Source organism: Pholis gunnellus (genome assembly GCF_910591455.1).
Source record: "Pholis gunnellus genome assembly, chromosome: 9".
Taxonomy (NCBI): Eukaryota; Metazoa; Chordata; class Actinopteri; order Perciformes; family Pholidae; genus Pholis; species Pholis gunnellus.
This window is the reverse complement of record NC_136535.1, coordinates 24,472,436-24,500,340: the sequence shown is the minus strand read 5'-3', so window position 1 is coordinate 24,500,340 and position 27,905 is coordinate 24,472,436. Positions and strand designations below refer to the sequence as shown.

At 43.5% G+C, this 27,905-nt stretch overlaps 2 protein-coding genes across 2 annotated transcripts; both read right to left on the bottom strand.

Moving 5' to 3' along the window:
- Positions 1-4,698: 4,698 nt before the first annotated feature.
- On the bottom strand, positions 4,699-6,808 carry kcne4 (potassium voltage-gated channel, Isk-related family, member 4). The gene is made up of 2 exons (XM_079166099.1): positions 6,741-6,808; positions 4,699-6,234 (listed from the first exon to the last, which is right to left on the bottom strand). The coding sequence occupies exon 2, from the start codon at positions 6,190-6,192 to the stop codon at positions 5,647-5,649; it is 546 nt and encodes a 181-aa protein (XP_079022225.1). The 5' UTR covers positions 6,193-6,234; positions 6,741-6,808; the 3' UTR covers positions 4,699-5,646.
- Positions 6,809-8,011: 1,203 nt separating this feature from the next.
- acsl3a (acyl-CoA synthetase long chain family member 3a) lies at positions 8,012-26,665 on the bottom strand (the record flags this gene model as incomplete). The annotated part of the gene is made up of 14 exons (XM_079166779.1): positions 8,012-9,583; positions 9,661-9,818; positions 10,269-10,383; positions 10,618-10,809; positions 11,269-11,343; positions 12,233-12,405; positions 12,503-12,642; positions 15,514-15,585; positions 15,684-15,807; positions 17,589-17,739; positions 20,030-20,168; positions 21,119-21,228; positions 24,828-25,005; positions 26,270-26,665. 14 exons carry the CDS (start codon positions 26,663-26,665, stop codon positions 9,426-9,428), a joined length of 2,181 nt encoding a protein of 726 aa, XP_079022905.1. The 3' UTR covers positions 8,012-9,425.
- Between the last annotated feature and the right edge of the window lie 1,240 nt (positions 26,666-27,905).

Here is a 27,905-nt window from a genome sequence, read left to right as displayed (position 1 = left end):
TAATTGTCTCAACAGACTGCGGGCGCCTGCGGGTTGTGTGGAATAGTCGTAATGATCTGCTCAGGAGAATGGTGCGTTAAGCAAATATAATGAGACGCTTTCTAAGGCCAGACTCTAATAGTCTCCGGGATAAAATCAAAAGGTCAGAGTGGAAACGAGAACTCCGGAGAAAGTCGTGGTTCTTATAATAAGCTCCATCAGCAGCGCTGCTTCTAAAGACTGCGTTGTTACTCTGCGATGAGGCCGTGAGCTACAGGAGAGTAGGCTACAGAAAACAGGATGAGGAGGACATGAGCTCCAACTGCCGGAAACTAACGGAGCGCATCTTCTCAAGTCGGGTGAGAAAGGAAGGAGAGTAAAAAGAATCACTTTTGAATGTGAAAAGAGTGCAGCCACAGAGAAAATGATTTAAATATGAATTGAAGGCATTTTATTCTCATTACTCACACATAATAAAAGCATCACTAAGATGTTGGTAATCTTGAGTCTGAGCAGACTCTCCTGCATCGCTATGATTGCTTTGATGTCATATTATAATTTAGCTCGACCCCCAAATAAAGGTCCGGCGGTGACTTATCAGCTGAAAACAGATCGGCTTTTATCAGGTGGACTCATTCAAACAACCGGCTTTATGATGATGTTTTAAAAGCGATATTACAACATTGCAGAAAATAATTCTGAAACAAACATTTTGCTGAAAGGACATTAATTACAACGAAGATTCCTCACCGTTTAATTTTTAGTAGAAAAGAAACCCGACGCTGTCTTTGAACCTTTGGTTCATTGGTTGTTCGCCACTAGAGGGCAGCGAGAGAACCTGTAAAGACGTCGACTTATTATAACCTTTATCAAAGTTGTTCTGGTGAATGTGTACACTTCTAGCAGACACTGAGCAACGTCAGCATTCGGAGACGTGTTTCCTGTGAACCGGCTGATGTTTGTGAGTTTAGCTCTGTTCTGGTCTCCACCCTCCTCTGAGGGATAAATTGCTCCTTTGCTTCCAAAAGTTCCATTCCTTTATCTACACGTTGCTTTACTTTGTCTGGCTGCAAAGATTCTTTGTGGGTTTGTCAGGATGCAAAATATAATTTGGCCCATTGTTAATATAAATAAATATAAATAATAAATTGCTAATATTGACAAGTATACGGTGTTGAAGTTGCATTAATACATTTATTTTGGCCCAGGACTCCATAAAAGCTAAATATTTAACACATTAGACCTACTATGGTCCTACTAGCATTAATTTGAAGTTGTATTTGTGTTGATCTGACAAATGTCCCGTTGCTAATATAGTCACCAACTAGTTACTGCTAACTCTGTCTGTCTGCAGTGAGCTGAAAGATGCCAAAAAGCAAAATGACGAACCCACCTTTCACGTGTGGTCACTGCATTACATCACTGTTTGATCTGTTGCTAGTAAACAAATATTGATGCAGCTTTAAAAGGTGAATTATATTTTATTTGGTCACTTGGGGAGCAGAAATCTACAATAATCTGAAAATCACACACACATTTATAAAGTTGATATAAAGCATTAGCAGATAGTTTTGGTCGTATTTCTTGTGACTTGATGATTCTTGTTCGCTCTGTTTTGGTCTCCATCGTCCACCAAGTCTTTAGTTTGGTAGTTGTTTCTTCACTTTCCTCACCAGCAAGTTGCTAATCATCACGTCTGTCGTTTGATGCTGGACAGATGGTGTGAAGCTGATTCATCAAAGCTTTCAAACATGTTTTCTCCAACTGCTGTAAAAATGCTAATGAGAGCGGTAAGAGTGAAGCACAGTATACATATTTGCATGCCAGATGTGCCAACACATAAATGATGGGCTTTTAGTTCTGTCTTCTCAGAGCTCCGGCAGGAAGAGGAGGAGCTCTGTCTCGGGGGTCAGACTGTCAAACCCTGCTGCTGTAAAATTAGATCCTTTTTTCTAAAAGGACTCTGGTGCTCTGAAACATTACCGCTTCCGTCCACAGGGTCCGCCAACATCAACACACAACTAAAGGTTCCTCGCTTTGATGAAAAGAGGTTTATCAGGAGACAGGAGGGAGGAAGGAGGAGGGATGGGAGGAAAGAGGAGGGTAAGACTGGAAACAGGGAGAGGGATGGTGGGTTCGAAGTGACTCATTAATGGCGTGAGGCCTGAGGCAGGACGCGGTCCCCACCACCGACTCCCACAGGGGGGGACACTAATGACAAACATCCTGCTTCACGGTGCAGGAGACAACTCCGTGCATCGCATCTGCTTGTTTATTCTCACCCTGCTTACTCTCATACTTGTTCTTTCTCCTGAGAAAGAAACAACTCCCTTGCTTTCTGATCACACCATCTCTCTCTCACGCACACAGCTGTTGTTGCACCGTCAAAGAGGGCAAAGCAGCTTGCACTTTGTTCTCCGGCTCCTTGCTAGAGACACAGCAGTGCATCCCCCATCCTCCCTCAACTTCCTTGTTGATAATGAATGAATGGTTCCCCGTGTGTTCGTTGTGTATAAATACAGTCGGGGTGTTTTATGTTTTGTGAGAAATACGATTTCAAGTGCTTCAACAAGTCTGTTATCTGTGTCAAGCTGTCCGGAGGATAAGAAGACACAGAGAGAGAGAGAGAGGTACAGCAAATGCTTCCAATTACCTCTCCAGCTCTTCTTTTCACAGCAATTCACACGTTTTTTTATGTTGCTTCATAGAAATGTGCCTTTTTTTTTTTTTACCCTGTTCGACAGAAAATGTTGAATTGCAAACAAATCTCTAAATGAATTAAAAATATACATATTTCACCTCCTTTTTAATAGGACACAACGACATTACAGGCTCAGCCAGTTGGTTTAGAAGTCACATGATTAGTTGAGTGGAGATGAACTTTCAGTTGATTATAGTATAAATACACCAGTATCTGGAAGATCTGAGTGAGTCAGTACCACAGACTATATAAGTGGATTATAGTCACTGTGACGCCACCCATTGGTTTGTAGGCTGCAGTTTTGAAGCCTTGAGTTTGACATTTTGGCCGTCGGCATCTTGTGTTTTGGTCGATGCCATCTTGGCTTTTTCACAACCGGACGTCACAGGAGAGGGTGGAGCTAAGTACAACTGAACGATGACCAAAATGCACAATTATCTTTTCTGAAATGAAAACAAACTGTGAAAGGGTTGAAGTTGCACGGACGACTCCCAGACCGGACAACGCTGTGGTAGCAACCTGTCAATCACTGTGTAGCCCCGCCCTAAAGCATCCCCTGCTTTATGGTCTGTTTGACTCTAAATGGACCATCATTTACTAAATGAACATCATGCTGTATTGAAGAAGACCTGAAACTAGAGATTGAGACCATAAACTCATGTTTACAATGTTTACTGAGGTAATAAATCAAGAGAGAAGTAGAGTCATTTTCTCATAGACTTCTATACAACCAGAGGAGTCGCCCCCTGGTGGTCATTAGAGAGAATGCAGCTTTAACACACGAAGCTTTGACTTCACCTTTCTGAACCGGAGGTTGCCGTCTAACTTTAACACAACAAACTGTGACAACGCGATCACGCCTCTCTGCAACTCTCACTCATTCCACCGTTGTCGTCCAGCAACAAAGTCACGTGACACAATAACTAACAGACCGGATAGAAACGAAAGGTCAAGACAAATGTTTTTTTTCTCTGGAGGGGTTCTTTCCATAATGTTGTCAGACACTTATATACAATAACAATCTGAGCATGTCAGTGGAAGGAAAACAAGCTATTTTTAGTTGACGTACGTTGACGGTAGAGTTGCCCCGAGCGACTACACTGCAGCCGTTTCAGCGGATGCCGCCTGCATCATTCTCACGCAATACCGAATGTCCCCCTTAATCACTTAGACACAAAAAAACATGGGAAAATAGAGTCCAGGTTGAAAAATACAGAAGGTACTCGGGATAAATCAGGATGACTTTCGAAGTAAAAACCTGAAATACTTTGAGACAATGTAGCTGATTTCCTGCCAGCTGCTGTTGCCTAATGATGCTCAGAGTCCTTTCAGGTGACAAAGATGTATCTGCAACGGTGCTAAATTAAAAATGCCTTCATGAAAGAGGAGACGGATCGAAAATCCATTCAAACACACACACACAACACACAACCAACCCCGGGCCATTGCTGACGCCTTTGGGCCTATAAAGGCCATTACACTGTCAATACATGTACGTCACAGAATCTATGTGTGTATTCCCTCTGGCCATTATCGTATCAGTGTGGAGAGCTGACATTACAGTGAGTTGTGTGACTGGGAGCCTGCAGCGCCGCTGATAGTGAGTGTGTGTGTGTGTGTGCAGGGCTCAGTGACACAGCAGAGAAAACACACAAAAGAGCGTTGGTCTAACAGAAAACCTGAAGCTGAATCATAGAATTTTTCCCCGTTTTATTTGAGAGAAAAGCCTCAGTGGCTCTTCTGTCAAATCAACATGAGCTAATACAGTCTGATGGGTCTTTAAGTGGAGTCCACGATCCCCTTAGGGGGTCTCTTGCATGACCATAACCCCCCCCCATGCATTACTATAATGATCTAATGTAGGCTATCTCTAAAAATAACATGATAATAATAGAGACACCCTTTTCTTTTGCTTCTTTTAAAAGTGTACTCACAATTAAAACAAAGCACTGCAGGAGTGCCCTCCACTGGTGAACCGTCGCAGTAAAAGAATCAAATAAATAAGGCTCATATCAATTCACAAGCATTTTTTTTTATTTTGAAACACTGCACAGACTTAAATCAAGACTCATGAAGCGAAACACGTACAAACAATACGCACAGTGCATTTAGTCGAGTAAATGTACATCACTGACTGTGTGTCGATCACGGAGCTACAAACACATTTCTATCGTCTCTAGACAGTCTTTCAAGTGGGTTCCAGGTACGTTTCAATACTCAAGACCGTGTTGGCAAGAGCAAGTCAAGTTCAGTCCAAAAAGCCCCAAAAATGAAATGAAAAAAACAAAAAGCCAGTCTCTCCGTCAGCCCCCTGCAGGGTGAGTCATCAGCAGAAAGCAAAGCGTTGGTTCTCCAGCAGGGAGGGGTCACCACCAAGCCGTAGGTAACCAATGACACAATATAGAATATAGTAAACAGTGCTGCTTTAAATATTATTGTGTATTATTTTGTAGAGAGCATCACTTTAGTATTATGTTAGGACGTGTGTGTGTGTGTGTGTGTGTGTGTGTGTGTGTGTTGACCTGGGTGGTGTGAGCTGCTGCACGACATGGTCCTTGCAGGGATGAATAAAGTTGTATTGAATTGAATAGTGACCATCTATAGGTCATGTTTCACTCTCACCACATCTTGTCATTTAAAATGATGCTTAAAGACACACACACACACACACACACACACACACACACACACACACACACACACACACACACACACACACACACACACACACACACACACACACTCTAAACTGTCAGCATGTGCTCTCTACGGTCTAATACCTCTCACAGAGGCCTCATAGTCTTGTTTGACTTGTCCCAGCCCTTTATGGATCTCATATCATGGAGGATTTGGGGCTTATGATTTACGCGTTGCTGGTGTTTGGACTGTTTGCGGCTCTTTTTGCGCCACCTGGCTTCCTCTGCAGGTGATGTGTCTCCTCTCTTGGGCCGGGGAGGGTAACACATTCAGCCGGAATCATCCGCGCTGTTCCCGGACCTTCCCTTCACGGTCTCCTCCGATCCCTCCTCCGCCGCGCCGCTGCCCGACTCCTCCTCCTCTATGGCGAAGCGCGTGTCCGCGGACGAGCACAGCGAGCTGACGCTGCTCTGCTCCGCGCACAGCGCGCACGCCAGCGGAGACGGCAGCGCGCCCCCGCAGTGGAGGTGCCCGAAGTGGTTGCCGTGGTTACCGCAGAAGGGCAGGGACAGCTGCACCGCGCGCAGCTCCGTGACGGCGGCGGGAAAGGTGAGGCTGTGCTTCTTGGGCAGCGCGCCCCACTCGCGCTGCTCCTCCTCGTGCAGGAGGCGCGTGAAGACGTTGGTCCTCCTCTTCTCTCGCCTTTTGGAGCGCATGTAGCCCAGCATTATACCACAGAGGAAGATTCCGTAGAAAGACATGACTATCAGTATGTACGGGTACGCGTTCCCGTCGCTCTTGTCCGCCGGCGAGCGCGCGGTGCTCTGTGTGTGGACCCGTTTGGATAACGCTGTGGAGTTTTCCAGGTGCCCCATTTGTTTTTCAGTGCAGCTCACGTGGAGGACCTATAAAGTGCGCTGGAAAAGATACAGAAATACATCCATAAATATGTGGATTTATTTTACCTTTTACGCACGCTTTACGCACGAGGATAGGTTCCCAGTTTTGCTATGCAAGGGTTTGCAAAGTGATGAAAAACATCAGTAAAGTTATCTTTACTTGGAAAATGATGATGAATTTTCTTTCTGAAATGAAAAGTTAAGTAGCTACTTAAAGCATGAACATATATAGAAATCAATGCTTCACTTTGACTTGTTGCAAATTCAATTCAGTGCATACAGCTTACTATTTATTACATTTGTTTAAATGCAACTTTAAAGTATATTATTATGCTTCCATCAGGATACTTCAAAATAAGAAAATTCTGAATTTAAAAAAAAAGTTTTGATTCATACATTTTACATTGAAATGTCCAGTCATTTAGAAAAAGTTACCTAAAGGCAACACACAATGATTGAGTTTATATAAAAACAAACAAATATATATATATAACAATAACCAAATCCATAAACTGTCTACTCACCAAACTGAGGAGCTACGTCTCATGTGAACCTTCAGCGTTCAGATCTTCCTGCAGCTCTTCTGGAGTTTGGCAGCACTACTACATGAGGCGTGAGGTTATTTATACAGAGACCCCGGAGTGTCACGAGTCACATGACGGAGACTGATTTGTAAGATGAGTCCCGAATCTATGGAAGCCCTGAAGGAACAGTATGTTAAAGAAGAAGAAGAAATAAGCCTCCAGAGGGTTCTAATGAAATCATGAAATGCCCACGAGTATATCAGACTCACTGAGCGTAGAGAGAGACCAGAGGTGATGTGATGGAAAAATACTTTGAAGGAGAACTGTTTAGAAACTGGTGATCAAAATCTCTCCGTCTGTGTATCAGGACGCATGTCTCAAGCTTCTGTACTCTCCCATCCTCCTCTCCTCACACAGAACTTTTCAGTTTCCTTTCCCGAACCTACAGCTTAAGAATAAAATCATGTAGCACGTTCAAGAGCAGCATGGTGGAAACGAAGATCAAAAAGTAGAAAGTATTTCTTTCAGGAAACTGCACAATACCAGCAGCGTATGAGCGATGCAGAGATGGAGCATCATTCCATGACATCGTCTACTATAAGTCTGAAGGGACGTTTATGATCAGTGGTGGAAGACGTACTCACATCCTTTACTTAAATTAAAGTATACAACAATACAAAAATACTGTTACAAGCGAAAGTCCTGCATTCAAAATCCCACTTTGGTAAACATACCCAGGTACTATCAGTAGAATGTACTTAAAGCGACTACGAGGAAGTGCAGAATTCTATGTTGTAACTGAGATTTTGGAAAACAGCGCAGGTTTGGTAACATGAACATAACTTGTATTTCATTCTAAGGATGGCTCCTTTCCTTTTAGAAACGTGATCTCCAAATGAAATCAGTCATTTGGAGATCTTCACTGCACGAATCAGTCCGACAACACTGATGTACGTCTCCACACCGGCATAAATAGTGAGCATTAATGCATTAATGGTGAGCATTAATGCATTAATGCTTGAATTTGTGACTATTATTGAATCAGTGACGGCTGATTTCACTCAGTTCCTTTGTTTCAACGGTGCAGACATTAATAAATATCATCAGATGTCTGTCTTTAGTCACTTCAGCATCAATTTCACACCCCAAGAGGCCGAAACACTGACTACAAAAGAATTACAGCGCTTTTTTACTGTCAATTCAATTAAGTAGACTTAGTGATATTAAATGTATTGCTCCAAAAACAATAAAACACTCATTGCATGTAGACCAAACACAATTCTTTATTTACTTCATTTTGGGTCATTTTTTTTCCAAATGGCAATTTACAAATAAATAGTTGGAAGCGCTTATGTTACAAGGCGAGCTCGCTGCACAGAGAGGGAGTGGAGCTCCACAAACAGGTCGCTTGATAATAAAGCTCGAGTTACAGTAGAGGCTGTACATGTGATTCCTCTGCTGGTCAACAGAATTTAAAGACGCGTGACTCAGAATCACAAGAGAAGGCAACAGGTGTCACGTTGTGAGGGATGATGGCGTCACGTTCGTGCCGCGTACAAACTTGATGAGTCACACTCGTGCACGTTACCAAAAAACTATGCGACTTCAAGCTGGCGGTGACAGTCCTGCAGAGCAAACGTTAGCCACACTTGTCTTTTACTTAAATCCTGCTCGCGCACACCGAGAACGCTTCATTTGTGTGCCGTCTGGAATCAACGGCCTTATTTGGACATTAAAATGATCCATTTTCACGTTGCACGGTGACTTATCAAATGTGACAATGTTTTACACAGTCATTTCATCTGTAAAACAAGCAAGTACATGTGCAGTTTTTGCACATAAAAAAGTATATACTATCCCTGTAGGAAAGTACAATAGACTAAACAACAGTGCATCTTTGTTTCTCTTCTTTTTAAATAAGAATATTAGGCGCCATCTGTCAGATTCCATAATGTTGATGATATAAAGATACAAATTGTTAGACCAGATATGACCTCGGCATCTTTTTGTTTTTTTTACCAACCTGCTCTCGCTTGCCCTCAAATGACTTTGTGCTTTTGGTATCAAGATGTGCTGACGGGCGGGACGTCCCACGACCGTGAGAGTCAAAGTCCCGACTGTGGGTGGGAGACAAAATAAACCACAGAACTCAAAACATGTGGACCAAAAAAAAGAAACAAAAGACTTAACCGTCTCCTGACCTGCAGGAGGAAGGATGTTCATACCTCTACGTTTAAAAGAAAGAAACGAACTAAAGGAAAAGATTTAACCGATCTAACGTCTCGTCGAGCACAAAGACAACGAGACGACACACATGTCCGCACAACCTTCTTGAGCTTCTGCTGCTTGGCACTCAGAGAGAGTTCAACAGACAACATCAGCTGTTTCATAACTCACATCTGGAACAATAAAGATCCCCCACAAAGAGGTCATACACCTGGGCGAGGAGGGGAAAAAGCAGGGGGGGGAAGGCAGCAGTGTTTGTGTTTTTCTTTTTCAGCCTTTCTTTAGTTACAAATTCTACAACAAAAGTTGCCTCCATGATGGAAGCGGTGACTGCCTACACTTTAAGCTTCTTCACAGATTCAGGTCTCTTGTGTTCATGGGGAAGGCTGAGAGGGGGCAGTGAGAGGGCACTGAGAGAGGTCAGAGTGCTGGTCTGTGCTTTTGAGGATAACCGACGCGTCACTTCCCGCCGTACATTCTCTCGATGTCGTCCTGGTATCGCGTCTTCAGCTCCTTGCGCTTGAGCTTGAACGCGTCAGTCACTAAACCCATCTCGGGGGTCCACGGGTCCGGGCTCAGGCAGATCTTTCGGGGGATCTCGAAGCGCTCCAGCTGGGCTGTGACAGAAGAGGACGAAGCGTTAACTCAACCCCTTGGCGCTCACAAAAACCTCACCTTTTGACCCTCCTCTCACCTGCTAGAGCGGCCTCGGTGATGACCTTGAGGACCAGCTCCTCCACGGCTTTGCTGCCGCACAGCTCCTCGTACGAGCCTCGGATGCCGTACTGGTCGGCCAGAGCCAGCAGGTGCTTCTGATTGGGCACCACGAAGCCAATCACGTACGTCTCATCACTGCAGAGCGGGTAGGAGAGAGGGGATGACAAAGAGGGCCGTTAAAGTGAAAGGAAGAACAGAGTGCGGTTATGAAGCGACGCTGGCGTTTTGTGTGTTATTCCAGCGAGCGAAGGTTCAGCCAAATAAGGTGATGGAGCCCAAACATCAATTCTTCACCAAGTGACGTTTTTTTCCCGTAAAAGGGAATGGAAACACGGCTGAGCAGAGCGCGAACAGATCACATTCTCCAAATATCTTTAAAAAACGGGTTTAGCCACTTTGTGAAGTTTTAACATTTAGTAAGTGATGGAGAAGAAGCAACTTCATGAATCCTAGCAAGTCTGAGCCACACAACCATGTTTTAACAGCCTATTCCAGCTGTAATTCATAATTTGTGTGTTGATATACACGTTTGAAACATTAAACTCACTTTATAATGGATGCGCTAACAGACACACACACACACACCTGTTGGCGTAGGCACAGATGTTGTCGACCAGAGAGCAGCTCTTCAACATGGCCTCCACCTTCCCCAGAGAGACGTACTCGCCCGCCTGCAGCTTCACTAAGTCTTTCTTACGATCTGGAAAACACAGCAGAGACGGCTGCTCTGTCACGATCTGTAGTTCAAGTGTGGATATGTTTCTATTTCTTGAAAAAGAAGGGAAGAGGACACTGATCTGTGTGTATCTGACCGGTGTCAATCCAGGAGTCTTGAGTAATAATGTTTATGTAGAAGCAACCGAACAAAGCCAGATGACCCCACGTGTTGATCTGCATCTATGCGACTAGCTGTATATCCTCTGCCTCTCCTCACCAATTATCTTGAGGCACCCGTCGTCGTGAAACTCCCCGATGTCTCCTGTGCAGAACCACCTCTGGCCGTTCTCGTCCGTAAAGAAGTCGTCTTGGTTCTTCGCCTCGTTCTTGTAGTATCCCATGGTGACGTTGGGTCCGCCAACCAGAATCTCTCCTCTCGGATGCGGCTTGTCGGATCTACGGTAACCACCTGAAAGCAGGAAGTAAAATTCAGCGGATTGAGAATGAAAATGCAATAAAACAAAACAAAAAAATGCAGATTCTGCTACACTCTGACATGCTTATTGTTTATTCTGAATTCTATTTCTGCTCTGCGAGCCAAGCAGGCAATAAACTCAACTTGATAAGTATCAAGATTTAACTGAGGGTATTCAAAATGAGTTATGATCCCTTGACGTACAAAAAGACTGAAGTTGTGCGGGAGTGGAAAGACGAGAAGAATGTTTCTCCTTACAAGGTTAGGTCTCACTGGTCTGGGGAATGATTAACGGTGGATGGATTGGTAAACTCAGAAGAGAGTGTGCATGAGATTACATGCAAAGAAAGAAAAGCAAACAAGGGCTGATGCATGTCCTTGAGAATCCATTCAACGCTGTGTCATTCCATGGATGTTATGGATATGATGTGTGTGTGTGTGTGTGTGGCTCACCCTCCACCCAGTCTTGGAGCTTCATCTCACAGCAAACCAGTGGCCCGCCCACTCTCCCGGTGCTGTAATCCCACACTAGAAACAGACGAAACACACGTGATCAGGAAACACACTAGCATCGCTTGGCACGACATTTAGCGCCATAGCGACGCAACCTCACTTGTTCCCAAAGGAATGTCCACAAAACAGTGTTGTCCAGACCGCAGCGGAGAGCGACGGGCAGCTGGTCTGCCTGGGAAACGCCGGAAGCGTTTCCATTTGGTCTTTGTTTATTTTTTTGGGGACAAATGTGTCGTCAATGAAAGCTAATAGATTAGCTGCAAAGTTAAAAAAAACGATTATTGGGACAACCGTCTCCACCACAGACATGAGCGCCATTCTTTAACGCACATTATTGAGAGAAAAGAACATTATTTCCCTCTTTAGTGAGGAATGTCTGCATGTTTGTGGAGGGACAATCATTTTTTATTTATTTTACAAAACATGAGCTCACATCCCTTAATTTCCCAACAGGCTAAAATCGTGATGCTAACTCGGCTCTCAGCGCAGATTTGTTGCTCATGTTGTTGTTTTTTTCTACACCACTGTCTTCTTTTTCAAAACAGTTAACATTAACTACAACCCACGCACAATACGGTTCATCTAATCAGTATTTTCCTATTTCTTATCCTTGTATTCATGTCCCTCCGCCTGCTTTTATCTCTGCCCCCCAGGCTGTGGAAACTCCAGCGTTTTCCAAGCAACTTCCCACAGTTGCACAATAATGCGCAACTTTTTCCAGTTAATGAATCTTCATTTGGAACAAATGACTACTTTAAATTGGTAGTTAATAAGTAGTTGTTAGCATCGAGCTGAGGCTGATGGGAATGTCATTTGTTTCTCCGATTTGTGCCGGGATATCTTATTTCTTATTATTCCTATTTCTTCTTCTCTAACGATAAACCACTTTGACTTTACTGCTTACGTTCGCTGATGGTCCCAGCTCCGCAGGTCTCCGTCAGGCCGTACCCCTGACCCACCGGGCAGCAGAAGCACACATTCATGAAGCGTTGCGTGGCGGCGGAGAGCGGCGCGCCGCCTGACAGCAACACTCGCGTCCGACCTCCCAGCAGAGCGCGCACTTTCCCGAACACCAGCCTGGATGGAACGAACAGAAATGATTGGCGAGAATAACCTGACGAATACCGTGAAGAAGCTCTTTATAAACTCTCGTCAAAGTGAAAAACAAACACACCTGTCACATAGAGGTGTGCTGTTTCCTTTGGCGAGCTGCTCCAGTTTGTAGTTGTACGCCAGAGTGAAGAGCGTTCGCTGCACACAGCTCATCTCCTCCACCTTGGTCATCACGTTCTTATAGATGCGATCCATTATCTCCTGGAACCAGGACGGTGGAGAAGGAAAGAGAGGTGATGAGATATCGGGTGGGACTAAATGCACAATAAGAAGAAAAAGCAGAGGCAATATGTACGACTGAGAGGAGCAGATAAGATAGAGAAGCACGCGGCTATGGGAGGATAAGATAAATGTTGGCCAGTAAATCTTGTTTCTGCACTTATCTGCCTGGTAAAAAGATACGAGTTTGAGAGATATGAGGTGCATTGCAGCTCCTAATATGGGGCCCAGCCAGAGCGCCAGCACCTTTTTAAATGGAGAATCTAAGTATGGGATCTGAAGCACAGATCATCTATTCTTGTGGAAGACATTTGGAATATCTTTCAAGTGCATGGCTTGTTTTCTTTTAGTATATTTCTTCGAGGGTTAAGAACAAAAAAAAGCGTAAGGAAGCTGAAGTCTGTAGTCAACCTCTCAATGCCAAATGTTCCTTTGATCAAAATCCCCAAATGTTAAATTCAAGAATGCCAGAGCTCGTAAAAAAAACAGAACTCTTAAAGAACGGAACAACTTTCTCCTAATATAAGTCCAGAGGAACACATGAATGTGGGACACGCATGCTCTTTAATTTAGTTGCATAACAGCAAGTCTCCCCTACGGATTACTCACAAGTGACCCACTAAACCAGAGGGGAACAGGGAATCCACGAGAGCCGATCTGTGTAGCAGAAGAGCTCTGCAGTTAACTTCTCCCACCGTCATTGTTTGGTTAAGGCCAAGGTAGATAAGATGTGTGAATGGTATAATATATTTGACTATTGTTTGGGGAAAAGTACAACAATTAGCAAAAAAAATACAAACAAATCAAAATTTTGTGAAATAGCAAAAGGTTGAATTTGCATTATTTGCCTTTTGTTCATTTTCAGGTTCATACGCGTATTTTGGGTTTCTACTAGAAGATGTTTACATGCTTCGTTAAAAAACATAACTTTTCTCATACTGTCATCAGGAGAAACCAGAGTGTAAAAGATTTGTCTCCGACATTTCCTCGTCATGATTCCACGTCAGCTAACGTCCATGCGGAAAGTATAACTGAGGCTTTTAAAGCTGCACTACTTAATGTTTGACCACTAGGGGGCAGAAAAAAGCTGAACGACTGAGTCACCACATATCACCAGTTTATGGCTAAAACGTCACCAGCCTCTCAGTAATTTACTTCGCCTGGTTGGTGCAAAGCATGTAGATTAAAGTGAGTTCATGAGAGTGAATTAAGTGATTTGTGTATTTAAAATAAGTTTGTTAGGTTATTTAAGTTACGGATGTAAATTAACTTTACTTTCTGTTTAACACGGAACATGAACAGCGGTCTCCTGGGTGAAAGTCCTGTTTGTTTGAGACATCTATCCACCCCAAAAAATCCTCTCTACGCCATGATCACAAACTTATTCGTGATAGAAAAAAAAACGTCATCCGGGAGAAAATACATTAAAAATGTAATTGGCAATGCAGTTTTTGTTTCATGGGAATACAAAGCAACAAAACTGTGCTGAGAACCATAATATCAAAGGAATTGGTATAATTTCGTTTCTTGGCCAGGACTCAGTTTCATTCCTGACTTGACTTGGTTTTTGAGTTTCCTGCTGACAAAGTGCCTCCAGCGGAGAGGACTGAAGCCCACAGATCAAGAACACATCATCATCCAAATCAGCAGAGCGTCTTCAAAAGCAGGATTCAGTTAAATGGGGAAAAGAGCACAAACCAAAAACAATAAAAACAAAACAAACAGCTGGCCTGTGTGTGTGTGTGTGTGTGTGTGTGTGTGTGTGTGTGTGTGTGTGTGTGTGTGTGTGTGTGTGTGTGTGTGTGTGTGTGTGTGTGTGTGTGTGTGTGTGTGTGTTTGTGGGTAAAGCAGTGAGAGAGGAAGTCGACACAGGATTCACGCAGCAGCCCGTTGTCATATCACAGCAAACAATTTGTACGTGTGTGTGCGTCGTGGGGATAACCACATGGGGCTTTCTCACGTTCTGTTTACAGCTGTGAATGGTTCCAGACACTGGGGCCCTCTGCCCTTTACACTACGACCACTGGGAGACGGGGGAGGAGGTGGAGCGCATGATGTGAGCGAGAGAGAGAGGGAGAGAACTAGCCGGCTTACAGTTCAACCAACGAGAGAAATGGAATTATAAGCTATCGTCGGCGGGTTCAGTCGTTTTTAAAATATCTTCACGGCAGTTAAAGTTCCGTCATATCTTCGAATATAAAAATGTTGCGTCATTCAACGTTAACTCAACACTTAACATGACCTTTGACTTTGAGTTATTAGATAAAAAAATAATAATATTGGCAAACAAGACGACAGCAGCAAAGTTCGTAGCTCTCTAAACTTAATTCAGAAAGCCCATCATGACGTAATGCTTCCCTTACACAATCTCATCAACCACTGGAAATTAGCCACACACAAAAAGTAGACCCCAGCTCAACTTTTGTCATTACTCCTTTCAAGAAGAGTGGAACTCCCTTCACCTCCTGAGTGACTAAATAAATACAGCCTTGCAGGGTTTTGAGTAAAGCTCATCCTGGCGTCCTCGCTGCTGAAAACGGATTAATACGCCATTTCTACGCCCCTGGGCGTCTTAACATTGTTTAGTGATGAAGAGCAGAGATTGTCCAGCAGTAGGACAGTATGTACGTCACAGTCCGTCCAGAGACAGAGTCCAGCAGGCCTGGACCTGTTAGATCTGTCACTGCTTCTCCACAGCTGGACTACGAACAAAGAGAGTGGAATCTGACCTGCTGCCAAATTAAAAAAAAGCAGCGTTTGAACCACTTGCAGAGACTCAATGAGAGACACCGTAAAGGTTTGAGGCTTCTCAAACGTTACACTGTACGATGCAAAGTGTTGAGTGAACTGTACCGGGACGGCTGCCATCAGAGTGGGCCGCAGGACGCTGGTGTCCCCCTTGCTTCCTTTCTTGATCTTGGTTGACTTTGGGTGGGGAAAAAGAAGCACAATAATTGGTTCCCAGAGGGATTTTTGCATGAAATGCAAAAAAAAAAGCGTTCCAGATTCAGTCACACAGTTACCTGGTCAGCTAGAGTCTGAGGTGACGAGTAGCCGATCCTACAGCCGTGAGAAACGCACACGAGCTCCGCACTGAGCTCCAGCACGTGGGCGAGAGGCAGGTAGCCGATGTAGGTGTCCTCCTCGCTGTGAACACACATGGAACACACTGTTTCAATGCACTGTTTGAGACCCGAAAGTAGTCAGTGACATCTCACTCAAGCCTGGTGAAGTTCACCAAGCTGAATAAATGTCCTCCACACATGAAATATCTGTTTTAATACAAAACCTTCATGATCTCTGGAGTCATAAATCATGTAGTTACAATCTTTAGAAGATGAATGCAGTGCATCAGAAAGACTGTCTGCACAAAATAGGGGCCATATTTTTCCTTTGCTTGGACTTAAAAATGATCTGCTGGCCTTCTCTTTATCTCAAGTATTTCTGGATTCTCAGGAATCACAATTGGACGTGTCTGCAGTTGACCGTTCGCTAAGTCCTGCCCCTCGAATGCAGACTGGCCAATTATAGCGTAGCATTGGTTAGCGTAGCAACCTCCGTGGACTCTTATGCAGTCGTGTCATATTTTAGTATTTTTCAAGCTGGTTTAGTGGATTTGGAACTAGCTAACTAGCGGCAGCACTTTTATGCTACGCTACTGAGATATACTGAATGTCTACACAATTAGCTTTTTAATGACTGAAACAGTGAAAAACCCGACTTTACAGGAACAGTGTTGTTCCTTAATTTCATTGTTTTCTGTCTCAATCTCCAGCTGATGCGGTGGTTCACTCTTACACTGTGATCTGTAGCTTTAGCTTCTATCTTCATCGTTTTAATCAGTTTGTCATCCTGAATATATCCTTCAAACACATATTGTAGACCCTTCTGTCTGCTTCTAATGGATAATCTTTGCTCAGGAAGTGCAGTTAGTGACAGTGTGGGCTCCATCGTAGCTCTGATGGCTCGATGGAGTAGCAACGGGGGGCGGGGGGGCTTAGCGAAGGATCAATTCCGAGCACACACAGTCATATTACTTAACACACACAGGAAAGCCATCCCTTTCATTAGAAGTCTGATTGAGATTGTGATATCTGTAACCTCTCTAACCTCCATCTTTCTCCCCCTAACTCCCATCCTCCCAGTTTCTTCCTCCGCTCATACTGAACGCACTCCCTTCCGTCTGCATTTCCTCCCACCGCTGTCTGGTCTGACCTCATAGCCGACAGCAAAGAGCCAGAGACAGCAGAGATTAATCAAAGAGCAGAGTTTTTGAAGCAGCAGAGAAGAGGAAGTTACTGTCCTCACTGTGCTGATAGAATGACATTTAAACAGCTTGTTTGGATTTAGGTGTACCGGTCCCGGAAATATCACTTCCTCCATCAAAAGGTCCACCAGTCGAATAGCTTGAATTGGTTTAGTTTAAAGAAATAGATCCAACATTTTGGGGAACATGCTTATGCGAGTTAGATGAGAAGATTGATACCACTCTCATGTTTGTATGCTGAATATGAAGCTACAGCCACTTAGCTTAGCTTAGCATTAAGATTGGAAACAGGGAAAAACAGCTAGACCGACTCTGCCCAAAGGTAACAATCTGTCTAAAAACTTGCTCATAAAAAAACGATTAACTTGCGATTTGAGAGGGGTTTACTTCTTGGACTATTTCTTGGCACGGGCAGCATGTTTTTGTACAAAACCATTTTTTTAAAAATGTAACAAAATAAGTCAGAATATTCAAATGTTAATGGTTGAACACAAGGAGCCATACAGGAATTTTGGCTACAATTAGTTACAATTATTATCTGATTAAAGAAAAATTAAACTCGACGACAAAATCTGACCAAACGATGTTCAAGTATAAAGTCCATACTTTACTCTCATACATACATCACATGGATTTTTATTCACGGGTTTGCGTCACCTACCTCAGGTTGGGTATCCGCTCGGCCATGCCCGTGATGCCAGCGATGATGTTGCTATGAGAGATCATGACGCCCTTCGGTATGCCCGTGGATCCGCTGGTGTACATGATGACCGCAATGTCCGACGGCAGCGGCTGCTTACGCTCACGTGCTGCTGCAATGTGACAAAACCGCATCGCAGTAATGGCTCGTGACATCACGCTGTGATTTGTGTATATATTGCATTTATATATCAACTGACCACACACACACACACAAGAGCACAGAGTAACAGCCATGCTTTTGTCCACGCAGACACATTCTTGGAATGAAAGCCTCCGTGTGTTCCATTAATAAAAGAAGACGCACTGAGTGTCAAAGGCCGAGGAAATGTTTAGTTCCTGTAATTCAATTGAGGCCGTGTTCAAACGCATGGATGGAAAATAGTCAGCTGTGATATTAAACAACTCTTGGCACACTGGAGAGTTTGTGTCTGACTGTGCTGACCAGAAAAACACACCATCTCTCCTCTTTCTCTCATCTTCCTCTGACTCTCTTGCACTTTCTTCTTTTTTTCTCCGTCTCTGCTCTTTCATCACATCAGGACTTAGACTGTGCACATTTGTTGGCACTATTTTATCTTCAGTTGAATCCAGCTCTGGCTGTCAGTTTAGTGTTTGTTTACGTTGGACTTCCTCTCGTCTTGTAGGCCGTAAATCAAGTTTTTGCATGGATGCAATCTTTGATATGGCATCCAAGCAAAAAATATTTTACTCTTAAGTCGCAGATCTGTGAATTTGAAAGCATATCAGACACCTAAATACTGCACGGCGGTTTATAACACTGTGAAACAGGATTTTACTACTCTGGAAAAGTTACCACAACAGCAAATATTCTATCTTCTGTGGTGACGATCCCTGGATGGACAGTATAAATACATTGTCCTCGTCACAAAGGAATGTGTGAATGCATGTACGTGATATGCCAATACAGCGTCTAGCCAGAAGGCGTTGAAATTAATGAGAGGGATGCGTATTTTGCGCAAATGTTTCTTGAAATCAAGGAATGACAGTTGAAGGGGGGAACAAAACCAGGTGGTGGTTTGCTCTGCTAGCAGCAGCGTTCACTTCATTCCTCCGTGTTCAGCATGGTGTGGAACAAAAAAAACAGAACTAAGACGTCTGAGCGCCCCGGAAACAAAACCCAAACAGAGGATGAAGATAAATCACACAGCAGTCACGAGGGGAGGGCCTCTCTTCTTCCTCTTTCCTCTTACTCAGATACGAGGTACGTAGGAGTGTGTGCTCTGAGAGTTGATGTCATGTGAAGTTAACAGTGCTGTGTATAAACATGACCCTCCCCTATATCCCAGAGCGCCATCCTCCCCTTCCCAAACCTACTTCCTTCCCTCTTTATCTGCACATGACACTACCAGCTTCTCTTGTTTTAGGTCACTCAGTTCAAGCGGCCACAATGAAAGGCGAAGAGTGGGCGATGACCTCTCGTCATCCGTCCAATCAACTCGCCGAATAAGCATCGTATCGCCCCTTAATCTGATACAGATGTGAACACTTCCTCATTCACATGACCTAATGGGACCGATACCAAGGAAAAACCCACCGCGACCATCCCATTAAGAGAGGCACTATCTGTTACTAACCTCTGAGCTACTAAATGTCGTGGCTTGTTAAGGCCTGTCTTCAAACACTGTTTGAAAACTAGAACATAAAGTGTCCAATTTGATGGTTTATTTTCAAGCTTTTTAAATATACAAAATGGTGTCCCACAGGGGTCCATATTGGGTCCTATTCCATTCACGATTGATATTCATAATCTGTGTTGCAATGTTCTTAATGTAAATTCAATTTTCATGTGGATGGAGTGTTACAAACAAACTAAGAGTGAAATGATGTTTCTACTACAGAAACAAAGGCTGTTTTTTCTTTTGCTGCAAGGAAAAAGTGAATTAAAATGACGCTTCTATCAGCAATTGATTATAATCATATTTTATTTATGCATGCAAGTTCATCGATTTGTCTCTGATTCGGTTTTACGCACACGTGATTGCAGTTTGTATGAAAATGTTGTTTTTCTTTACACGGCTATATTACAAGAACTGCCTTCGTATCTACGCTCTCTACTGGCGGCAAAAACAGTACTTGCAGCCTCCCGATCATGCTTTCAAATGAATTCAAATGAGTTCCTAGAACCTGCATTGTTTTTGGTGAACACCTAAACAGGATTAAGGATACTTGTCCTGTTACTGAATGACAATTCTTTCGTTGATGCAGTTTGCTGGTTTGTTTTAGGTTTGTTATCTCTTTCATGTGAATTTATTTTTTTATGTTAGTTTAGCTCTTTGCCGTTTTGTTCTTCTTCTTTATGTTGTGCTTGTATGAAACCTTTGCGCTGCCATCTTGGCCCAGGACCCTCTTGCTTAAATATTTCTCCGTTTTGCGGCTTACCATTCTCGGGCCTGGCTCCCAGCTTCTGAACAGCAGCCATGTTGTGGACGCTGATGCCACGTGGATAGCCGGGCCACGAGGTCGGTGTGCTGTCCACCACGATGATGTGCTGCAGCCTCGGGACTTCAATTAGGATAGCCTGACAAACACACACACACACACACACACACACACACACACACACACACACACACACACACACACACACACACACACACACACACACACACACACACACACACACACACACACACACACACACACACACACACACACAAACACACACACGTAAGCATGAGCACAAATATGACAATCATCCACATGCCATGAAAACCAGGTTTGGACAAGTAAAAAAAAGCCATGCACATCGTCTTTATCAACATTTGGGCTCAGAGGGGATGTGTGAAAGGAGCAGAGGATCTGTGTTTATGCCTCCTCGATAAAAGGGGAGATGAATTGCCGGAGCACCGTTTGTCTTTGGGGATTGAACTTGTCCAAAAGGGTCCTTAACATCCAGCACGTGCACGTCTCCAGACAGCTGCCTTTATATTGTTGTTGTAGTTAACACAAACCAGAGACAATGACATGCCAGGAACCACTGACAGACTAAGGACCCAGTGATGTAAACACACCTTAACTTGTAGAGTCTGAGGAAGTGAAATGTATCTCAACATGTCGTATTGTTGTTTTGGACTTTTTTTTCATTCTATTGTTAAAAACCTTTAAATATTTTTTGCGACTTCACATCTAAGGGCCCATAAAGATGGGATCTCTTACATTTGTCTTACCAAAGGTAGTCTACTTTTTCACGATGTCCTTATTAATCTTCTTGGCACAAGACTATTTTGGAGCAGAACGTGTTCTTTCTGGTGTTTGCCTGTGCAGCCCACTGAGATATGTGATATTGGGCTACAAAAACAAGATAATCACTATTCATCACTGCTTATATGTCTTATTTGCGAGTCTGTGGGAGGATTGGGCGATGCATAAATATTACAACCAGATGACTGAGCGTAGGCTGCTCCCTCATCAAGGCTAAACACTCATGTGGAGTGATTCTGTGTTTTATGTGTTGGTGTGTCTTCCAACCTTGAGTCTGGTCTCCAGGAGCTCTCTGCTGGTGATGATGTGGGTGACCTGAGTCTCATTCAGCCCGTGAGCGATGGCTGGACCTCCCAGTGTGGAGTAAAGGGTGACCACTGCAACACACACACACACACACACACACACATAAAACCAAACCATTATCACAACTTACTGAATCATAAGTAGTCTTCTGGCCTTGTTTCCTCAGTATATTTACACATCAGTTATGTGAGACAGTTAATCAACTCTATAATGTAACTGACTGAAAGTACATATCTATAAGATAACCTAGATAAAGACTGACCAAATTGAATTTGGTCCCTTTTTATATATATCTGTATATATATATATATATATATATATATATATATATATATATATACAGATATATATAAAAAGGGACCAAATTCAATTTGGTCCCTTTTTATATATATCTGTATATATATATATATATATATATATATATCTGAGACTACTGCTGTAGGTGTTTGTGTATTCACTCTATTGGAGATCTATTGTATAGGACTGCACTATAATGTACTCGGGTTGCTTTATTTGTTTTACTCAAACAGGTGTAGTAGATGATACACAGATAAATACAGAAAAAGAGGACTAAATATCTACATTTGTGAATATATTAAATCATTTAAATGTCTTTAAACCAGCTGATAGGGACACGTCTGTGTGTGCGGAGTTATCCTACAGCCCGTGAAGCATGTGTGAGGACTCATCATGTATGTGCACTCTGTCTGTACACCGCTACTGATTTAGCTCCTCCCACATCGATGACGTCATCTGGCCTCAGCACAGCCTCTGAGCCAATGGGTCACAAGCTCTCGGTTCCTGACAATCCATCTTTTTGGGGATACAAACAGTATTGGTATGTGTGTGTGTGTGTGTGTGTGTGTGTGTGTGTGTGTGTTATGACAAAGTGCAGCGCTGCTTTGTGTGCTTGCTTGCATACATGCGTCCACATTCGAGCATCAGTAGTTGGAGCTATTAAGGGTTAAGGAGAGTTTGTTGCCTTTACTTAAAATCAGATATAAGAGAATAAGTGTGTGCTAGTTTTGTGCGTGTGTGTGTGTGTGTGTGTGTGTGGTTATTGGAAGATCAGAGCTCCGGAAGAAAACTGTCTCCAGCTTAACTTTTGCACCAAGAAGGTGACGGGAGGATTGACAGATGTAGAGAGAGAGGCAGACAAACAGAGTAGTGAGGTCTGTAACCCCTCCTCCCTACACTGACACAGACACATGGGCTTATGGGACCGGGGCTTCAGTGACATCACATTCCTGCGTCATGGAGCTCCAACACTTCCTGCTCTGCTGCTGCTGTGTGTGTGTGTGTGTGTGTGTGTGTGTGTGGATGAGGGCCATGACACCTCCAGCCGTGAGATCTAAACACTAGGTCGGGCTCCAGCTTGACACACACACACACACACACACACACACACACACACACACACACACACACACACACACACACACAGGTCATTTTAATTCAGAAGACTTGATGAATGTCCAGGCTCCACTCAGTAGCACCGGACGGAGAATCTTAAGAGGTTTTCAGCCTTGTCGTTGGGGTTTATAAAGAGTTGTGGTGTTGTTGTACGACAGTTTTATAAGGAGAATGTATGCTGTGTCATTTCCGTGTGTTATATCTTGTAGACTCAACACAAGTTACTGCTCATTTTTCATGCGTTTTCCTACAAAAGTCAAGCAACACGTATCAATTTCTGCTCATTACACGCATACAGTCTTTTCAAAATAAACTTCCATCTTTACAGGGAACAACTTTGTTAGGTTTAGGCAACAAAACTACGTAGTTAGGTTTAGGCAACAAAACTACGTAGTTAGGTTTAGGCAACAAAACTACTTAGTTCGTTTTTGGCAACAAAACTACTTAGTTAGGTTTAGGCAACAGAACTAGGTTTAGAAAAAGATTGTTGTTTGGGTTAAAATAACTACAGAAGTAGCCTTTCTGAAGTACAGAAGTTATGTTACAAACAGATCAAAGTTGACTTCTCGTTCCACACGCGACACGAACAAAGGTCTCCTGGGTGAAAGACTTTCTTTGACTGTGTGGGTTTTTGCGGTCTTAAAACGTCCTGGTTCACGATTATGATTTTTGCTGGATATCTACGAACTACAGAGCATTGATTATCGGAAGTCTGTGTGAGAACAGCCTGCGTGTCTCGTTTATTTAACTGGCATATATGACAAGTGCATAGAACTAACTAAATGATGAGCATGTTTGCCTTCTGACAAAGAGCCAATAAACAGCAAATATACAATGTGCACACACACAAACACACACACATACACACAGCAAGTGTTTAAGTTCACTGGGGGCCTTTGGCTGACTCCTTGATGCCTCTGTCAACATCAGATGCTCACGTAGACTCTCTCACCCCTCTTCCGACGCCATCACCCCTCACTTCTCTCCCCCTCCATCGGTCTCTCCAACCCTTAACTCCCTTCTGCCTCCCCCGCGCTGTGTGTGTCACGCACTGCGCCGGGCCTTCCACTGTTTGCATGCAGCGTATTTTTAAGAGTCAGTTTAATGGAGCATGAAGTAAAGCACGCATGAGGACATGAAGGGTCCTTCAAGGACAATCGAACCGGTTTAATGAGCTCAAAGTGCTGCTGTGGATGCTCATAGTGAAGGAAGTGCGCTCTGGCACAGAACAAATTAAGGAGTGAATCAGTGCGGCATTCCTTTAGGCAGAAAGCTGCTGCTGTACTGCTCTCTGAAGGCTAAACGTGCAACAAGAAACACCTCTTCATTTTTCTTCAAATTTTCAAAAATCTATTTATTTAAAGTAATTTATTGGTTGTTGTTTTTTTACGTCAGAGGTTTTTAGAATGTCTGTAACAATCAGCCTTGTGCTAAAGTTAAAGGATTCATCTGGAAGACAAAAACTATTTGGGGCTGACAACTTTACACTTCTGATTATTTGTTAAATGACGACAAGCTGACAGAACCGCTTTCTTTTTGTTTAGAGAACTGTAAGTGGTGCGACGTGCAAGTATAAAATATAAATGCACCATTTCCAGCATTTGAGGGTGTTTCTATCACAAGAAAATGAAACAGATGGAGAAAAAACAAAAAGGGAGGGAAGGAAGTGGGACACTTACGTAACAGCAAAGCAACAAATTGACCTTCTTCTGTCTCAGCTGGGTCGTTCTAGGTTGCAAGTGTGTTCACACACAGCCAAACAAAAAAGGCTATAGATCAGACTATTTAGACACATTTGAAGTATTCTCAGCGGGAAAGAACAAACTGAAGAGAACAGAGTCGCCTTTAAAGTTTCAGTCCAGTTCAACCAAAACTGAAAGTACAAAAGTCAGTCAAAAATACTCTTTTCAACTATTAGAATTTGCAAGCATTCATTCCTAATTAATTAGGTAAAAAAGTAAAATATAATGATAATATAATTTTAAGTATTAAGGGTAGTCGTGTACAAAGGAAAGTGTTTCTGTGTTAAACAAAGCCGCTGTGCTAACAAGGTGCAGTCAATGGACGCGAGCGTCTCCGTGGATCTCAGTGTTTTTAAGACTTTTTAAAACCAAAGTGGCAAATATCTGAAACCAAATATAGAGCATGAGAGTCTTTTAAGCATAAACTAGAGCTGGACAGATTATTCTGAATAGTTTTTCGTGTATTTCTTTGTCTTTTGTTGACTGTGTTGTCCACGCTCACGGACTGGACTTACACGGGAAGTTGTACATGAAGCACGCCTGTGCGGTGACGATCCACTCGGCCCGCGTCTCGCAGAAGATGGCCACGTTGTTTTTTGGCCGCTGACCCAGTGATGCCAAACCGCTGCCCAGTTGGGACGCCGCCGTGAGGATTTCCTCATAGGAGAGCCAGCAGTACTCGCCCAGAACCACCTGCAGGGGGGAGGGGACGGAGAGGTATACGGTCACATTTAGTTCCCAACAAAGGTACAGCAGATAAAAGGAAGGGAGGATACACAATCTTAACAATTTAAAGCCCAGTATCCTGTGATCTCTTTTTAACACCCACAGGAGTTACATCCCACAGTCACATGTTTGTCCTGTTTCACTCCACTATTACCAAACAGAACTGCTTCCTCTTCTACTCTCAGTCTCTGCATGAGAAGAAGATAAAACACTCAAACACAGTGATGACAGCGTCACACCAGTGAGGTTATACTGGCTCCTAGGGGTTAATAAACAGTAGTGCACACAAACACACGCTGTAATGATGACTGTACAGTCCTGTTTTCCACTTGTCATGAGGAACAATAGCCAGGAGCTGATCAGCTAAGACGTGTTCTTGCAGCATTAAGTGTTTCAACAGTCGGGGTTAACTGGATTAGAGGGATCAGGCTGTTGGGATTAGCGGTGTAATTCAGACGTACGGTCAAAGTTGGCCGTGCAGTCGCTGTGCAAACTCCAAAAACACACCGATCACACAAAGTGTTGCGTCGGGCAGAGTTTACACTTTTTGTTGTATAGATGTTCGTTCAAATTAAACTTCTTTTTCATTCTCCCACTTCTTTTTGAACACATTCTGGGTTATATCCTTGTAGAAATACCAATCTCTCTATCCTGTTTCCTTTTTTTATCCCACATTCAGTAAAATCGATGGAATTTAAGCCATCAAGACTTAATGTCAACTTTGAAAATGAGAGTTTTTCTATTGAAGAAAAACATTTGAATGCTGAAATATTGCAATTCTAAGAAGATTTATCTTACAGCTTGACTCCACAGTTAAAATGCTGCTGACATCCTTTATCCTTCTATTTTTAGTTTCCTCTCACTTATTTTCAAATCAATTCTTTCGACTCATTCTTCTTTTTTCCGTCCTTTGTGAAGCAAATGTCTTGACACACTTGTCGCTTATTTAATTTCTTACAGAATTACATGAAGACTTTCATAACACTCTCGTGACTGTATGTTAAATATGATGTTACCTGTTTCCAGTACTTATGCTAAGCTAGGCTAACTGGCTGTGGCTTTGAAATTCAATGGGCAGTTATGAAAGGTGGAAAAGTCTTTTCATTTAAGTCTAAGAAAGCTAATAAGTTTAATGTGGAACTATTCCTTTAGTGTTGTGTTTCATATACTCTGTCACTATACTGCTACCCCCCCCCCCCCACACACACACCCTTTCTGCATCCCTCTTTACCTTCTTGAACACCTTCCCGTTGCCCTGGCGCTCGTCGTCCTCACTGATCACCTCCCTCGTCCCCAGACAGTCTCTGTGAGGGAACCTCATGGCCGCGTACTCGAACACCTTATCCAGGGTGTCCACTCCCGGGTGCAGCGACGTCGCCAGCCTCTTGGCGGCGCTCACCGCTCGGTAGGGGCCCTCGGGACGTCCCGACGTCGAGCGGGCCTTCGCCCTCTTGGCCCGCTCTTCCTCGGAGCCGTAGCGGACCCCGTCGGGTCCGTAGCGGACCCCGTCGGGTCCGGGGACTCGGCTGAGGACGTAGGAGGGCAGGAAGGTGATGGAGGCGTAGATCCACGTCATGAGGTGGAAGAGGAGCAGCAGCACGGGGTTCAGGTCCTCCTTCTGCTTCATCTCGGTGGAGCTGTGAAGACGTCGGAGAGCAGCGAGGAAGGTAAGAAGAAAAAGCTCCAACTATTGCAGTCAGTCCCTCTGTGCTTCTGTCCTCTTATCCTTCTTCTTGCTTTCTTTCAGAGAACTTGACTTAATGAAAGGCCCACAGGTCCACACTGCTGGAAAATAAACAACATTAACCCGACATTAGAGCATTAACATGTAATTATGAAACTGGGTTTAAAACAAGAGTGTGCCTGCGCTCATAGCGATCCCTGAAAGTACGGTAATCTCGACTCATTCAGAAAGCGAAACAAAACGCTGAGTCACATGCACTCGAGCACTCGCAAAAAGCAGAAGGGAGATTTGTGTCACTGGCAAACCCACGACGCGACAAAAACAGACCGGCTCTGTGCTTCAAATGTTCCTTCTCCTTCCTCCCGCACATATTGATCCAACGCACTCGCTCACCGAGAACACAGCGTGAACGCAGCGCGAGCAACTGTCGGTGTCGCTAACAGTGTTAATATCAAAGAGAAAGAAAAAGAAAGAAAGCAGCAGGAAAAGCTACGAGAAACAACAGAGGAGTTAAAGTGGAAAAATGGAGACTGGAAAACGTCTCTAACAGACGCCGACGACAGTGAGTGTGAGGAGGTGCATGAGAGGTTTCTGAATGAGCAAATGTGAGTGACAGAACACAGAAAGAACAAACTGTTAAGTGTCTGAACTGCCCATTAGCCGATCCACCGTTCACTCTGAACCCATTAAACTCCGTGACGTAGACATAAACTGCCTCAAATCTCCTCAGCTTTACTGTAGGAGTGTGTCTTCTGGAACAACACTGTATCTTTGGACACTCATCATGAACGACGAGGGAGGTGATGGAGTTTTTTGGGAGCTGTCCAGAGTTCTGAACTGAGATCAGCATTAAGGTTATCTCATCACCATGAGATGAAAGGTTTCCTGTTAGCACTAGTTCTCTATATGTATACTTATTATTAATAATAATGATACTACTACTACTGCTACCTTAATTATTATTATTATTATGATAATTATTATTATTATTATTGTTATAATCGTTGGCATCGACGTGGGACCCAGTGGAGGTTCTGAAGGAAGCAGACGGACGGCTGAGGTTTGGATGTATTCTGTTGAGGATTTTGGTGGACGGGGCGCCGATGGGCGATGATTTTAAGATGAAAAAAAGGCAGTTTTTGTAACATATACTAACTCAAGTCTTTTTACATTGTTCTGTAAA

What these genes read in the sequence shown, in the direction of transcription:
- kcne4 (XM_079166099.1), bottom strand. Translation starts at nt 6,192, where the DNA reads ATGGGGCACCTGGAAAACTCCACAGCGTTATCCAAACGGGTCCACACA.